At 38.7% G+C, this 16,666-nt stretch overlaps 1 protein-coding gene, 1 long non-coding RNA gene and 1 pseudogene across 3 annotated transcripts; 2 read left to right on the top strand and 1 right to left on the bottom strand.

Annotated features, from left to right (window-relative positions):
• Positions 1-16,666, top strand: part of LOC104416613 — a 103,509-nt pseudogene that overhangs the window by 50,218 nt on the left and 36,625 nt on the right.
• On the top strand, positions 2,719-5,519 carry LOC104456952 (protein FAR1-RELATED SEQUENCE 5). 2 transcript variants are annotated; one of them, XM_039299442.1, is made up of 5 exons: positions 2,719-2,794; positions 2,880-5,124; positions 5,191-5,256; positions 5,321-5,383; positions 5,474-5,519. In XM_039299442.1, the coding sequence occupies exon 2, from the start codon at positions 2,915-2,917 to the stop codon at positions 4,946-4,948; it is 2,034 nt and encodes a 677-aa protein (XP_039155376.1). In that variant the 5' UTR covers positions 2,719-2,794; positions 2,880-2,914; the 3' UTR covers positions 4,949-5,124; positions 5,191-5,256; positions 5,321-5,383; positions 5,474-5,519. The 2 variants fall into 2 exon arrangements, with proteins under 2 accessions (XP_039155376.1, XP_039155375.1); XM_039299441.1 differs by having other exon boundaries at positions 5,191-5,517.
• Positions 7,554-7,863, bottom strand: LOC120286868. The gene is made up of 2 exons (XR_005545585.1): positions 7,831-7,863; positions 7,554-7,726 (listed from the first exon to the last, which is right to left on the bottom strand). It is a non-coding gene; the product is annotated as an uncharacterized LOC120286868 (long non-coding RNA).

Raw genomic sequence — 16,666 nt, 5'->3', positions numbered from 1 at the left:
TTCCGACCGGCGAACCACCGCACGGGACCGGCGAGAGGACCGAGCAATCGACGAACCACCGCACGGGACTGGCGAGAGGAACGCGACCTCCCTCTCTCTCTCTGTGCCCTCCCTGTAACCACCGCACGGGACCGGCAAACCACCGCGCTGCCCCTCCGGCTCCGGTTCCGGCCCCGACTCGTCCGTTTCTTGCTCTTTCTCTCTCCTCGCGTCTCTGTCTGCCCTCCCTTTCTTGGACGGTGAACCACCGCGTGACCGGCGAACCACCCCGCCCCCCCTCCGGGGCACCGGCTTGTCCAGGTAATTTCTCGCTTTCTCTTTTCTCTCTTTTCTCTCTGTCTGACGGGGTGACGGAAGGGATTTTATAGGAGTTCCAGCGATGCCTGTGCTTGAGTGTAGAAGTTGTGGTCATGGTGAAAGTCTTGGTCAGTTTTGATGATAAATGTAGCTCAGCTCCTTTCGGCAATGAGGTCAATAGTGGTGAAATTGATTTGATTATTGATCAGAAAATGCCAGACAATCCTATCAGCTTTTGGACAGCCAATATGCATACCCAATGGCCAGATTTCACTGAGGGGGAGTTATCCGAAAGTCTCTATTGGCATAATTTTTCCACACGTTAAGTCTAGTGTAGCCTAGTCAACCGTCATCATTTATATGACTAATTCAATCTCAGATGACGAACTCCCTTAAAAGATTTGCAGAGACATGTGTAGGTGCTCCATTTAATCTTACTTGTTGATGAAAGGTTGCAACGGAGTGGACATGCTCAATTAGAAAATTTATACTGAACACAATGCCTTTATATTTGGAAGCATGTAATAGACTATTTAACACAGAATAATAGCAATCAATCCCTTTCTTTTTCAGGAATTTGGAACTTATGTTGCATAGCTTCGAGGACATTTTACACATGAGAGCTGCTTTTTTAAATACTGAGACCTGAAAATTCATTAGTTATGTTGTTCTCACATTGGTACCAATTTTTACCGTAGGCAAAGCTTTCACTTGGTCCCAAAAATTGCAAGTTTTCACTTTTCTTTCCCCTGATCATCATTCTGCATCATTGCGGTAATGAATTTCCATGGCTATTTGGAAGCTAAACTCTAACACCCCTAAAAAGGTTGCCATTTTTGCATGTGAAGCTTCTTAGGAGCAATTTGAACTGGTGAAAATCTTAGAAGGGGGTAAGGTGTATATTAATTGGTGTTTTATGGGCAAGCAAGAAGGTGAAAGTACTAACCACTTGTTGCTACAGTCTAGTGTGACCAGAGAGCTTTGAGAGCTGCTACTATGTGTGGTGTTCAATAGGTCATGCCGTACTTGGTGAAAGAAGTTTAGGGTTTAGCAAAGGACTTACTTAGGTGAGAAATAAGAGAACCTCTTGAAATGGAAACTTTGGGAGTGCTTAACAAAGTGCTGTTGTAATCTAGGACTTTAATGTGAGTGTGCACTCTTTATTGGTCTGAGGTGTACATATATTATGTTGATGATGTAAAGTTAAGAGAGTTTGGACAGCCTATTGTTTTTGCGTCTATTGACTTTGTCCATCTCCTCTCTTTCTGTCTATTTGATATGCAGCACGTTATTCACGTGCATTCTTTATGATTTGCAGCACGTTATGCAATGCTTTTGCTAGTCTATATCAAGGATAATGTCCTACTCAGAATATATTAGCTATAGTTTAAACGGCTTACACCTGGAATCCATTTTCAGTATGTGCTGGTTATTTGTGGTGTTCAATAGGTCATGCCGTACTTGGTGAAAGAAGTTCAGGGTTTAGCAAATGATTTACTTAGGTGAGAAATAAGAGAACCTCTTGAAATGGAAACTTTGGGAGTGCTTAACAAAGTGCTGTTGTAATCTAGGACTTTAATGTGAGTGTGCACTCTTTATTGGTCTGAGGTGTACATATATTATGTTGATGATGTAAAGTTAAGAGAGTTTGGACAGCCTATTGTTTTTGCGTCTGTTGACTTTGTCCATCTCCTTTCTTTCTGTCTATCTGATATGCAGCACGTTATTCACGTGCATTCTTTATGATTTGCAGCACGTTATGCAATGCTTTTGCTAGTCTATATCAAGGATAATGTCCTACTCAGAATATATTAGCTATAGTTTAAACGGCTTACACCTGGAATCCATTTTCAGTATGTGCTGGTTATTTGTGGTGTTCAATAGGTCATGCCGTACTTGGTGAAAGAAGTTCAGGGTTTAGCAAATGATTTACTTAGGTGAGAAATAAGAGAACCTCTTGAAATGGAAACTTTGGGAGTGCTGTTGTAATCTAGTACTTTGACGTGAGTGTGCATTCTTTATTGGCCTGAGGTGTACATATATCATGTTGATGATGTAAAGTTAAGAGTTTGGACTGCCTATTGTTTTTTTTTGTCATAAATACATGATACAACTTATATATTGCGTCTGTTGAGTTTGTCCATCTCCTCTCTTTCTGTCTATTTGATATGCAGCACGTTATTCACGTGCATTCTTTATGATTTGCAGCACGTTATGCAATGCTTTTGCTGGTTTATATCAAGGATAATGTCCTACTCAGAATGTATTAGCTATAGTTTAAACGGCTTATGCCTGGAATCCATTTTCAGTATGTGCTGGTTATTTTAGGCCATACTCTGTAATTGATTGAACTAAATAATAGCTGAAAGCAAGTAGACTTGTTCATGGCTGATTGCATGTTGTACCTCTTTAACAGGTCAAGCATTTGGTGTTTCATTTTAATCCCAGTTTGGGTGTGAAGTTGCACGTGTAAATTTATTGGATGGCTGAATCAGAGGTAATTCTTTACTTGTACTATTTGAAACATATATTTTTTTCTTAAGTAAAAGTGGGATAATGATATTTTGTTCTTTTAATTGCAGCTTGAAACTTCCCATTTTGCACATGTAATTGTGATATGGAAAAAGACTTTGAGTTTGCAATAGGAATGGTTTTTTCAAATGAATTTGAAGCATATAATAAGTATGTGGTCTATGCACTTAGTAAAGGATTTGGAGTGAGGAAGGGTAATTTGGTTAGAAATACTAAAGGAAAAATAACCCGACGGACTTTTGTGTGCAATTGTGAAGGATATTCTGTCAGCTCATCTGATCAAGAAAAGAAATTTGAGAGGTTTGAAGTTAGATGTGGCTGTCTTGCTCATATCAAGTTTAAGGTTGATAATGATGTCTATGAAGTCATAGAGTATAATTCTGAGCATAATCATGCATTTATTCCTGAAGATCAAAGGCATTTGATTAGATGCGGAAGAATCATGTCCGAGACTTGTAAGGGTGTTTTAGTTGACATGATGAAAGCTGACAGTGGGGGAATTACGACATATAAGTGTTTGGCAAATGAAGCAGGAGGAAGCAAAAGTTTAGGTTTGCAGAGGACAAGATCCAATAGTATAGGTGGGGAAGATTGTCAAGATCTTTTGAACCATTTTCATAGCATGGAACAACAAAACCCAATGTTTTCATACGCTTTACAAGTTGATCAAGATGGTAGATTAACAAATATATTTTGGAGAGATAGTTTGTCCAAATTTGATTATGGTTGTTTTGGTGATGTGCTAGTGTTTGATACCATTCATCGTACCGACAAATGTAATATGATATGTGCACATTTTGTTGGGGTTAATCATCATTGGAAAAATGTTTTGTTTGGCTGTGCATTTTTAATGGACGAGACTGTGGAATCATTTATTTGGTTATTTGAGGCGTTTCTGAAATCTATGGAAAATAAGGCTCCGAAAACCATGTTCACCGATCAAGACCAAGTCATGGCAAAAGCGATTAGAACGGTATTTCCGAATACGCAACATCGTTTATGCACTTGGCACATCATGAAAAATGCCAATCAAAACATTCCGCATCTTTATCACAAGCCAGGTTTCAGGGATAAATATTTCTTAGCGCTTGTGTATAGATGCAAATCAGAGGACGAATTTGAATCTACTTGGAGGGAAATGGAAGAAAGGTGGGATACTAAGGATAACATTTGGCTTCAGAGATTATACGACCTTAGACATAAATGGAGTTTAGCTTTTGGTCATGATATTTTTACATGTGGTATGAGATCAAGTCAAAGAAGTGAGAGCATCAATAATGTCTTCCAAAAAATAGGGAGCAAGACATTAACCTTTATACAATTTGTCTACTACTACGAAAAACAAGTGAAGCATATGAGAGAAATTGAAAGTCAAGATGATTATAGTTGTCGTGAGACACCCAAATTGATGGTTTCACATGACATCTTGATGCATGCTGCTTCAGTTTATACCGGTGCCATTTTCACAAGGTTCAATCATGAATTTCTCCAAAGTCTCTCTGAAATTATTGTAAGTAGTACATTTGATGGATTGATTTATTCATACACTCTTAAGTGTAGGGGGACTCAACGTGAACATGTTGTCAGATTTGCTCCTGCAGACTCTTCAGTTTTTTGTGAATGTAAATTATTTGAATCAAAAGGGTGGTTGTGTCGTCATGCTTTGAAAGTATTGATCGAGAACATATCAGTTACGCACATTCCACCTGCCTATGTTTTGAAAAGATGGACTAAGGGTGCAAAACAAGGGATTGCGAATGATGAATTTAAGCAAATGTCATTGGATTCATCTAAGTTTAATCGGTTTTCCTTGTTAATGCAACAATCTTTTGAACTGATGAATTTGGGAGCTGAAGATGACAATACTATGAGAATAGTGAGGAAATATATGCAAAAAGCGAATACTGAAATTTCATCATACAAATCAAGTGTGATTGTGATTGATGATGTTAGTAATGAGGATAATGAGGCTTCTTTGTGTGACATTTCGGTATTGGATCCCCTTCGAAAGAAAGGAAAGGGAGTAATTTATGAAAGACTTGGAAGTTCAAAAGAGAAAAAAAAGAAAAAATCTAAGAAAGGAACAACCCCAACGCCAATCGGAAGTCGAGGTGAGTGACATATTATTGTGATTATATGATTAGTTTAATTTTTATGTATGTTATATGATGCATATTAACATATTTATTATAAACTCATTTCCTAGATTATTCAAGTTATTCAAATCAGTTTCACAGTGCCTTTCATCCTAGCTATATCGGTGGTCCTACAGTAAATTCAAATATTTATAATCAGGTACGTCACTTTTAGTCTTCTATTTGAATTTATACTTTACTAATTTGGTCAATTTTTTTTATATAGATGCAGCAATCACCATACATCATGCCGCTGGGAATTATGAGTGGATTTAGCCCATTCCCCAATCAGGTATTTAATAGTTTGGTATATTAATTTAATTGCGTTTTACTAACGGATTATTTATTATATGTAGATGCGACCACCATATGTCATGCCATCAGGGATTATGAATGGTTTTTTCCCATTTACTAATCAGGTACTTATTATGAAATCATATTACATTCAATGTTATTTTATCTTATTATTACTACTATAATATTCATTATTTATGGTTTATCTTGAATAGATGTTGGAGTATAATAATGGAACTCACGAAACCATTTTGAGTCAGGTACAACTTGCGTTTTTTCTTGTGGGATTATTTGAGACATTTTTGTCTTGGCATTTATTTAGTTTATGTAAACAAATTGATTTTTCCTTTATACAGGGATCATCAAATTCTTTTCAGCATCTGGGTTAAATGAATTGAACAATTCTGAAAGAACACAAACAAATGGTCCAAAGTAACGGTACAGGACTCTTATCTTTCGCATTGCGATGCTTCTTGTGGTAAGATCAGCATCATTGATGTTGGGAGCGGCAATTGGAGTAATTTTTTTGGTATTCTGTAGAATATATTATATTTCCCGAAGTGCCAATTGCTTTGAGGATGTCTGGCCATCTTCTGTTGGGCGTTGTTCAGATATATTATAAAAAAGTGGATTATCTTTTCCACGCGTGTAATATTCTACTCACTGGATTGAGCAAAGTTTTTGCTCCGGTAGAGCTTAATTTGCCAGAGGATACAAGACAGCCACCGGTACAATCTATCACTTTGCTCAACACATTTGAACTTGATGCCATGGATTTGGATGACGCACATGAAGAGGGACACGAGATAAAGAATGTTGCTTCGGTTGGTGGAAACGTATGTCTTGCTAGTCCAATATCAGACTTGAACCCTCTTTGGATGGCTTCTAGGGCAAAATTTGGAGTTATTGATGGCAAAGGAAACATTAGAATTGTTTCAGCTGAGAATTTCTTTCTAGGTTATCGGAAGGTGGACCTTGCAAGTGGAGAGATTCTGCTCAGTGTTTTTGCCATGGAGCAGAAGGTTGGAGTATGTATGTCGCGACCTAAATTTTCGGGGGGCAATCCTAAAAGTTTAAGTTAATGGATTACTAAGTCCGAAGACTTGGCACGGACCCTCCCAAGTCCTACCAATCGCGACTTGATAGAAATTAACTCATTTAAATATGCAATTATATTCAATTTGGAGCCGCCACTAACCAATTAGGGTTGGTTAGAAACCCAAGTAAAGTATGGGAGAATACTTTACTTTTGCGAACAGAGATTCAGTAGGTCCGGGGACATGATTACGCTAGATTAGTCTAGCGCCCTTTCGGTACCTTTTATTTTAAAAATATTTTGCAGGCAATGTTGATTAATTTAAACTTAAGCTACTAACATGCAAATGGTGGTCATACGGGTGCACAATCAATAAAATAACATTCAATGAAAAATGCTTATAAAAATGCATGCCCTAAACATGATTTCTAAACGACAAGACACCTAATTTTTCTTCTTTTTTATTTAAAAAAAAATGTTAATTATATGCAATCTTAATCTCAATTTAATATGCATGGATTTATTTTAATGACATGCGAGATGCAATTCATATGATATGACTTAAACTTATCACTATATGTATGCAATCTAATTTATATAATCCTAAATATGCATATGCTACATGATATGGGATGAATGACGTGGTAATTCTATATGCATGCTCTTTTCATGATTTTTTAATGATTTTTTTATTACACATATGCAACCTACACTAACAATGATGACATGAAATATGATCAATTATAAACTAATTTATTAACTAACCAAGGAAATGATATGACGTGGCAATATGACCTAAAATATATAACATGAATAAGCATGCAATCTATCCTAAAGCATGAAATGAGTTTATTCTATTTTTTTTTGTATTTTTCATGAAATTCAAAATTAAAGAAATGCAACAATTAAATATGCAATTTAAATTAATTAAATGACATAATTCTAATGACGAGCAATTTCTAACTAAATGAACTTAGCAATAATTACTAGATGATGAAAATTTCATAAACCTAATCCTACATGTCTGATTTATTAAACCTACATGCTTTGATGCAAGATTTTGATTTTTGATTTTTGATTTTTTTTTTAGTGTTTTAGTGTTTTTCCAAAACAAGTAATTATCGGACTAAACATTAAATCAAAACAATCAAGATATTCAATAAATAAATGATTAAAATAACCGAAAAAATAACCCGTTGTCTCACGAGTTAAATTAACGATTTATTTTAAACCTAATTATCACGACAAAGAGTTCAAAATAATTAAAAATCTAATCCGAAGTCTTACGGATCAAATTAATAATTACATTGATTTAACAACCAAAATACCATCAAAAAGCCTGAAACTTAATATAATTAAAAAATTGATCCGATGTCTCTCGGATCAAATTAATAATTACAATAAGTTCGGACAAAATCCTTACGTATAATGCCTACAAAATGCCCAAATATTAATATTGACAAACCATATTCTAACTTAAACAATAATAACAAAATTTAAAATGAATAAATAATAAAATAAAGAAAAACAAACTACCTAATTTGCTTTTCTCTTTTTCTTTTGTTTTTGTTTTTCTTTTCTTGCTTTCTTCACCTACGGTTGAGCGGCTTCGGTGGATCACCGGAGGTTGGGTCGCGGCGTTCGAGCTCCGGCTAAGGTAGGCCGGTGAGCCGACGGCAACGAGAGGATGCGGCGCATGAATCACGTGTGGGCGGACGGCCACCGGCGTCGGCTTGCGAATGGTAATCGGCAGATGCTCGGGCGGAGGAAAACTCGGGCGTCGGGGACTCGGAGCGGAGGGTAGCCCGGATTGGCGTCGAGCCGTGGGTGTCGCGGAGAGCGGGCTGCTACGATGGAGGTCCGCCGGTGTTGAGTGATCTGGAGCAGCGGCGGAGGCGGCGGGTCTGCTCGGAATTGGCTAGGCTGCGGTTGCAGAGGCGCGGTCGTCGGGTGTTCGTGGCGTCAGTCCGATGCTGGGTGGCGGCTCGGGCGACTGGTGCGTCGCGGGCGGAAGTCACCAGCGAGGGGGATTCGACAGGCTGATCGGGGACGACACGGATGGAGTGGCGAGGGCTGGCGTCGGCCTCCTGGGTCGCGAGCAGCAGCGACTTCGCGGACCGGCGTAGGCTTTCAGATGCGATGGCGCTCGGAGGCAAGATCGGGGACAGCGTCGGGGCGAGTCCGGCGAGGTGGCGATAGCTGCGCAGGCTGCTGGTACGGGCGTCGACGGTTGCAAGCGTTGAATGGTCGCCGTAGACAGAGACGCGGGCGGGGCGGCGTTCGAGCAACAGCGGTTCCCCTTGGGCGAGAGAGACGAGCAAGGGCGTCGGCGTCGGGCGAGCTTGCTGGTGCGAGGTGCGGTGGAGCGTGGCACGGGCTGCTGAAGCGTTGTAGTGGTAGACGAGATGGGCTGGTGGAGACCGGCGATGCGAGCGCAGCGCGGGTGAAGAGAAATTCACGATTGGGCAGCAAATGTGGGGAAGAAGATGAACAGTAAATGTCCCATCACTTCCTCCCCTCTGCTTTGGCTTTTTCCTTTCCTTTTCACTTTTTCCCTCTGCAGCCGCACACTCTCCTCTGCTTTCGTACTCCCTCTTTCTCCTATTTTTTATTTTCTTCACTTTTCAATTTTTGACGAAAAGTAACCTTCACCCCGAAAGGTGAAGAAGAACTCCTCTATTTATAAAGCGAAAATTCGAGTTTGTTTCGCCGGTGGAGATTTTGCTCAACCTCTCGCCGGTGGAGATTTTCACTCAACTTCTCCAACAAAGAAATGGCTCCAAAATCCCTGTTGAATTATTTTGAATTCAAAATTTCTTTTCAAAATTTCCCTCTAATCTTTTATTTTCTAAAAATTGAATCTAAATTTGGTGTCAACAGCTGCCCCTCTTTGAAGGGAAGATCGTAGAGGTTTCCTTCAAAGATAAATGACACCTAAATTTAAATCATGCAAAATGAATATGCAAATGCTAATTGTAATGACCCTTTTTTTTAATAAAAGAAATGGACTCAAATAAATGCAATGTCATGCAATAAAGAATGCCATGTAAATGCAATGATTTGGTCAAGAACATATATTTCAATGTGCCTATGCTTAATGAAATGCAAATGCAAAATGAATGCAAAATGAATATGGAATGTATATGCAAATGTTTTTTTTTTTTTTTTTTTTTTGGTAAAGGTGTATATGCAAATGTTAATAACCTCTTTTTCAAATAAATTTAATTCTTTTTGAAATGCAAGGTCATGCAATAATGCAATGTAAAATGCAAAGAAGAACACGTACTGTCATACTTATCTGGATATTCAGAAAAGTATTATTAGGTGTGAAATGATTCCTATGAGACCTAACAAACATCTGGAAATCTCTTCAGATAATTGAAAGGCTCAAAGTCTGGAACTCTCATTAGATCCCAAGCACCCGGAATAACCCACCTTCAAGAAAGATAGAGTAGTTCTAGGCGTCGGTGTTACATGTCCAGGGACCCGTACCATTCTACGGCCGCCTAAAATAGTAACATAACTTTACAAAGGGACTGCTTTCCTAGGACCCGTACCATTCTACGGTCGCCCGGTATGACAATGTTCAGTTGTGTCTAGGACTCGTACCATTCTACGGTTGCCTAAACCGGGGTTTACCTTCCGGGACCCGTACCATTCTACGGTCGCCTAAATAAGGAAATAGGTTTTGTCTAGGACCCGTACCATTCTACGGTCGCCTAAACGGGATTCACTTTTTAGGACCCGTACCATTCTACGGTCGCCTAAAATAGGGAATAGGTGCTGTCGAGGACCCGTACCACTCTACGGTCGCCTTGACGGAGAATTGATTTTTTCAGGACCCGTACCATTCTACGGTCGCCTGAATGGGGAAACCTTTTCCGGGACCCATACCATTCTACGGTCGCTGTTAGAGCAATAAATGTTGTTTTAGGACCCGTACCATTCTACGATCGCCTAAATTAAACTGAATCGAAGAAAAATCTTTGGGGATTTGGGACTCTCATCAAATCCCAAGCACCTGAAATTGCATCAAGTACTTAAAAATTCAAAACATCGGAAATCACATCGGACGCTCGAAAAGACAAATACTTGGAAATCACATCAAGCATTTTAAAGGTTCAAATATCTCGAGTTCACACTAGACATTTGAAAATATTTTACCAAACATCTGGAAATCACATCAGATGTTTGAAAATACAAATACTTGGAAGTCACATCAAGTGTTTAAAGGTTCAAACATCTGGAACTCAAACTAGACATTTGAAACATTTTATAAATGGGTACTTGGAATTCTCATCAAGCACCAAGATGACTGAACAAACTCAGGGTTTCAAAGACAATTTTTTTTTTTTTTTTTTTTTGTCTTTGAGGAAAAATTCAATGAAGGTCCATGCATGATGGCTTTATCAAGCTTCTACTGAAAAAATTATCACAATGACAATTTTCAGTTATAGTGTGAATCTCTTGAACATGTTAAATGAGACGCTTTTGGTGTGAAAAGGCTTTTTCACTCGCTCTCATTTAGGAGGGGTTATTTGTCCCGACCATTAATGCGGGAATATATCACTCAATCTTATCATTATCTTGTCAACAAGAGTTCAAATTTTCTTGCAATCGCACGACCTTACCAATCTGAGAGGTCTTTGACAAGGATTGTAATGTGGATTTGGTCAATGGCTTAACAAAGGGATTCTTTGAGTCAAAGCAATTGAAAGAACAATTCTGTAATCATCTCCGGGTTTACAAGTCAAGAACCCTGCAAAATGAGAAAGAAATAATCTTGCTCGCACTTCTTCGAGCAATGCTTAAAACATATGAATTCCTATGTTAATTCAAGTGCCCTAATCTGAAGAGACTTTGTAAGGGACGTAACATAGGCTTGGTTCTTGGGTTTGAGAAACGAAAGGATCGTTAGGCTCAAAGATGTGTGTAATGGGTAAGAGTTGGTGATCATCTTGACATTACCACCAGTTTTCTTCGCCACGGATTGTCTTTTTGACAAATTTCTTTATTGGCTCAAGAGTTTATCATTGATGCCAATGATTGTTCAACTAGAGATCTTTTCTAAAAATCATTTTCTTTGATGATAGGCATCGATCGGGCACACTTCGCTTTTTACATGCCCCTCAATTCACCGAGTCATTTTTTTTTTTTTTCTTTTCATGGGCATTGGCCTTGCTTTTACCAGGCACACTACTTTTCATGCCCCTTAGTTCTATTTTGATTTCAGTTCTTGCGCACAATGTGTGTGTCAAGTATACCTTAAATGACACTCGAACCTTCAAGGGTCTTCATCTGTCTCTTGCCTTGCCCCAGTGTGGGGGATGATCACCAACTGGGTTTAAAAGAAACGAAATCACAGGCTCAAGTGGGCTATGCAAAGGATATAAGTGTGTAGGATAGTGAAAGAAACGCTCTTCGTCATCCTTAGGCACTTAAATTACCACATGAATTCAATGTAAAAGCATAACTTGAAGATTAATGCAAGTGAGAGCAAGAAAATTTCCATTCATTTCACTCTCCTTCAATGTCACCTTACCTCCATTTGCCCCGATATGAGATGGTTCTTGACGGGGTAGTATGAAAGAAGTTCTTCAAGTGTTTAGGCTCAAAGAAGGGTTAAACAATGGTTCATTGTAAAGAAATGAACTGCCCCTCATCATTTTAGTTGTCGTACTTCATGCAAGAAAACTCTTCATCTTGAAACACAAAATGTTTCCATACTCACCTCACAATGTATAGACGGGGACTGTGTATGGGATTAGGCTTGCCTTTCACACTTCATTTAGCATGTTCAAGTAACTCGGCATCTTTCTTGAATTATCCATTTTGATAAATTTCAAGTAGAATCGACGAATTACACATAATATTCTGAAATGATAAAAATGCCATGCTCTATTCTTGCACATTAAAAGATAAAGTCAAAGATGTTAAGTGTACGTGTCTTGCCCCTCTTTGCAAGGGAACTCATAGAGATTCCTTAAATGTGCGCAGAGCTGCACCGAAACATAAAGCGGATAATTAAAAGAAACAAACAGGGTAAATTAAATGCATGCTGGAAAATTATTTTATTTTGAATTTTTTTCAAGGGAACATGAAGAAGCCCAGCCTTCAGAATTAGCTCCTTACCGTTTTCTTTTGGTAGGATTTCATCACGGGGCTAGTTTGGTATACTTCAACATGCCCTTAAAACATGAAAAATCTCCATGCGTTTTATTGGATGAAAAGCAAATTACATTACTGAAATGAGGGAAATCCTAGAATTGAAAATGCAAATACGAAAAGCAATAAAGACTCTGCCTTGAAGGGAGTGTCCTACTCTCGAGCTTCATCGATGAACAATTCAGTCATTCCTTCAAGTGTGTGCGGGATCATCTATGCCACCCCATCCATGCGGGATGATATCATGTGGGTTGAGGTAGGAGCTGGAAGGAGCTGAATACTTTACATAATGTCGAATTTGCCACTTGGTTGCCCAGGGTGTCCATCACTTCGCTTCCTTATGCATCATCGAAACATGGTGGGCTCAGCATCAAAATTAAAAATGGCATTCACAGCTTCTGGGTGGTCAATGAGTGGGTTATTCTGGATGTTCGGCTGTGCATCGCGGAATGAGACCACATTGGCATCCAAAAGATTTTGGATTTTGTGTTGCAGCGTATGGCAATCATCAACAGAATGCCCCACCTCTCCCATATGATAAGCACATGTCTTGGACGGATCATAGTTGGGGAAACGTTCGGGATTAGATCACTTAGGCTCCTTAGCGAGTAATCCTTTCTTTTGAAGGGTTGGCAAGATCTTTGACAATGGCTTAGGAAGATGTGTAAATTGACGCCTGGAAGAGTTCTTCGCTGGCCAAAGAATGGTCGTGCTCCTCCACGATGGGTGTTCGAGGTAGGCGAGGTGGTTGCATATAAGCTGCATTAACCTCCGCTACAAGTTCCTTATCCTTCTTGATTGAGACTCTTCCATATGAGCTGGTTTGATCAGACGCCCATCCATCACGCAATGCTACTTCAATTCGCTCACCAACAGGGATTAGCTGATTGAATGACTCGGCAGTCGATCCCAGCATTCGATTTCGATACTCAGGCGGAGTGTCTTCATGAACAAATCCATCAGCTCCTTTTACGTCGGCTCTGGAGTTATCGAGCGGCTGCGTCCTCCATCTTGTGACATATGCCTTGAAAGATTCCGTCCTCTTCTTCTCGGTGCGAAGTAAATCTTCTCGAGAAGGAGTGACATCAATATTATACTTGTATTGCTTGAAGAAGGCATCCGTCAAGTCCTCCCAAGTCTCCAAAGAGATTAATCTTTTTCATGATGTACCATTGCGGCGATGGTCCTGTCAAAGCTTGCTTGAAATTGTTGAATCATCAAGGGGATGTTATCAACATATTGGGTCATCCTGACCACATAAGTCTACGTAGATGGATCTTTGGGCAAGAGGTGCCATCATACTTCTCAAAGTACGGCATTTTGAACTTCTTTGGCATCTTGATCTTTGCATAATGGGACAGATCGGTCGGGTCTTGGCTAAATGAACCCTGCAATTGCTTAAGTTTCTCCTCGATTTTATCAAGCGTTTTTCCTGCTCGAGTTTTGGTACAGCTGAAGGTATCACTTGCACCTCATCATCAACAACAACTTGAGGCACGTCAGTAATTTTCTCCTTGGAGGAATCATCAGAGGTAGATGGGCCACTTGTGGATGTATTCTTGCCTTTATCTCTCGGATCAACTGTATTCTTGCCTTTATCTTTTGGATCAACCATGGGAGCCTGTTGTGGTAACACCACTTCAACTTGCGGGGCTGGTGGAGCAGTGTTTGCTTGGAGAGAATCGATTTGCTTAGAGAGCCGCTCAAGAACATTCATGACTTGTTTCATCTCCGATTCAAGGGCAGCAACGCGAGCTTGTTCAGCAACATGTGTTTGTTCGGTGTTATCAGCCATTGTTGCTCTAGAACGGGTACGGATTGGTGATCTTGGATTAGCCGTGTTGTCACCTATCAATGTAAAAATAATGCAGTAAGTATCACAACAAATGAGATTGGTCCATGACAACGGTCTAATCGCCTCATTTTATTTGGAATTTGAATAAAATTTTCTAACTAAGAATTGAAATTCAAGTCCCTAAACATTGAACTAAGAAACAAAAACCAAAACATTTTATATATGCTTTACGGAACCCAATGTCTTGCGAAGCTTTTTATTTTCGACTTCAATCATTTCCATTTTTTGCTCAAGATGCTCAATCAGTGCCTGCTGAATGGGCTTCTTAGTCACATCGAGGGACCACTGGACGTAAGGCCTAGTCACCTTGATCTAATTGGTCCAACCACATTTTGAGCTCTTTTGGGAGAGGAAATAAATTGTACGTTGGTTTTCCCCATTGCACATAAAACAAGATTGACCACGAAACCTATTGTCAAAAATGCAAGTAAGTAAATTGCAAAAGTGAGAATTTAAACAACTTACTTTCACTAGGAAGGGATGACAATCACATAGACACACACATGAAATGTGAGGCTCGATTTCTATCTAGATGGCTTAACAAAATGGAGCTAAGAGGATGATCGACCGTTGCGGTCTCGCATTAACGTGTCGGGTCCTCCTAACCCGGCTCGCCGGTCGAATGGAATGTCTAATATCACGCAGTCTCGCGGATATGGACAAACACATTCGACACCATGAAGAACTTTCGGGGAAGAGAAGGTCAACCTCTATATAGCGGTCTCGCTTTAGAGGAAGTATCCTTCTCAACACCATCCTAAGAATCCTATCGCAGCCAGTGTCCGGCGAGCAGGTCGTGTGTGTAATAGTGTAGTGCTAAAAACAATAAAACATGCACTGACAGTTTAATTGCAAACGGCACTTCTATAATTTAAATTCAACCATCCATCCTTAACTCCAACCTGTAACACAAGGGTTAGCAAAGACTACTCCCCTTATACCTCCCATCTGCAAAAACATTTAACACTTCATGTTAGGAGCGTACCTTGTTTCCATGCTGCCAAACAAAAATATTTTCTTAAAAAATAAAACAGGCCTATGTCCACTATGAGTTTTAACTCTGTCCCCAGCGAAGTCGCCAAGCTGTCGCGACCTAAATTTTCGGGGGCAATCCTAAAAGTTTAGGTTAATGGATTACTAAGTCCGAAGACTTGGCACGGACCCTCCCAAGTCCTACCAATCGCGACTTGATAGAAATTAACTCATTTAAACATGCAATTATATTCAATTTGGAGCCGCCACTAACCAATTAGGGCTGGTTAGAAACCCAAGTAAAGTATGGGAGAATACTTTACTTTTGCGAACCAGAGATTCAAGAGGTCAGGGGACATGATTACGCTAGATTAGTCTAGCGCCCTTTCGGTACCTTTTATTTTAAAAATATTTTGCGAGGCAATGTTGATTAATTTAAACTTAAGCTACTAACATGCAAATGGTGGTCATACGGGTGCACAATCAATAAAATAACATTCAATGAAAAATGCTTATAAAAATGCATGCCCTAAACATGATTTCTAAACGACAAGACACCTAATTTTTCTTCTTTTTTATTTAAAAAAAAATGTTAATTATATGCAATCTTAATCTCAATTTAATATGCATGGATTTATTTTAATGACATGCGAGATGCAATTCATATGATATGACTTAAACTTATCACTATATGTATGCAATCTAATTTATATAATCCTAAATATGCATATCTTCTTTGATATGGGATGAATGACGTGGTAATTACATGTCATCTTTCTTTTCATGATTTTTAATGATTTTTTTATTACACATATGCAACCTACACTAACAATGATGACATGAAATATGATCAATTATAAACTAATTTATTAACTAACCAAGGAAATGATATGACGTGGCAATATGACCTAAAATATATAACATGAATAAGCATGCAATCTATCCTAAAGCATGAAATGAGTTTATTCTATTATTTTTTGTATTTTTCATGAAATTCAAAATTAAAGAAATGCAACGATTAAATATGCAATTTAAATTAATTAAATGATATAATTCTAATGACAGAGCAATTTCTAACTAAATGAACTTAGCAATAATTACTAGATGATGAAAATTTCATAAACCTAATCCTACATGTCGATTTATTAAACCTACATGCTTTGATGCAAGATTTTGATTTTTGATTTTTGATTTTTTTTTTTAGTGTTTTAGTGTTTTCCAAAACAAGTAATTATCGGACTAAACATTAAATCAAAACAATCAAGATATTCAATAAATAAATGATTAAAATAACCGAAAAAATAACCCGTTTGTCTCACGAGGTTAAATTAACGATTTATTTTAAACCTAATTATCACAAAGAGTTCAAAATAATTAAAA

Source organism: Eucalyptus grandis, chromosome 8 (genome assembly GCF_016545825.1).
Source record: "Eucalyptus grandis isolate ANBG69807.140 chromosome 8, ASM1654582v1, whole genome shotgun sequence".
In the NCBI taxonomy this organism is placed as follows: Eukaryota; Viridiplantae; Streptophyta; class Magnoliopsida; order Myrtales; family Myrtaceae; genus Eucalyptus; species Eucalyptus grandis.
This window is presented reverse-complemented; position numbering and strand designations above follow the sequence as displayed.

Excerpts from the sequence above, each read along its gene's own strand:
- LOC104456952 (XM_039299442.1), top strand. The coding sequence starts at position 2,915 with ATGGAAAAAGACTTTGAGTTTGCAATAGGAATGGTTTTTTCAAATGAA.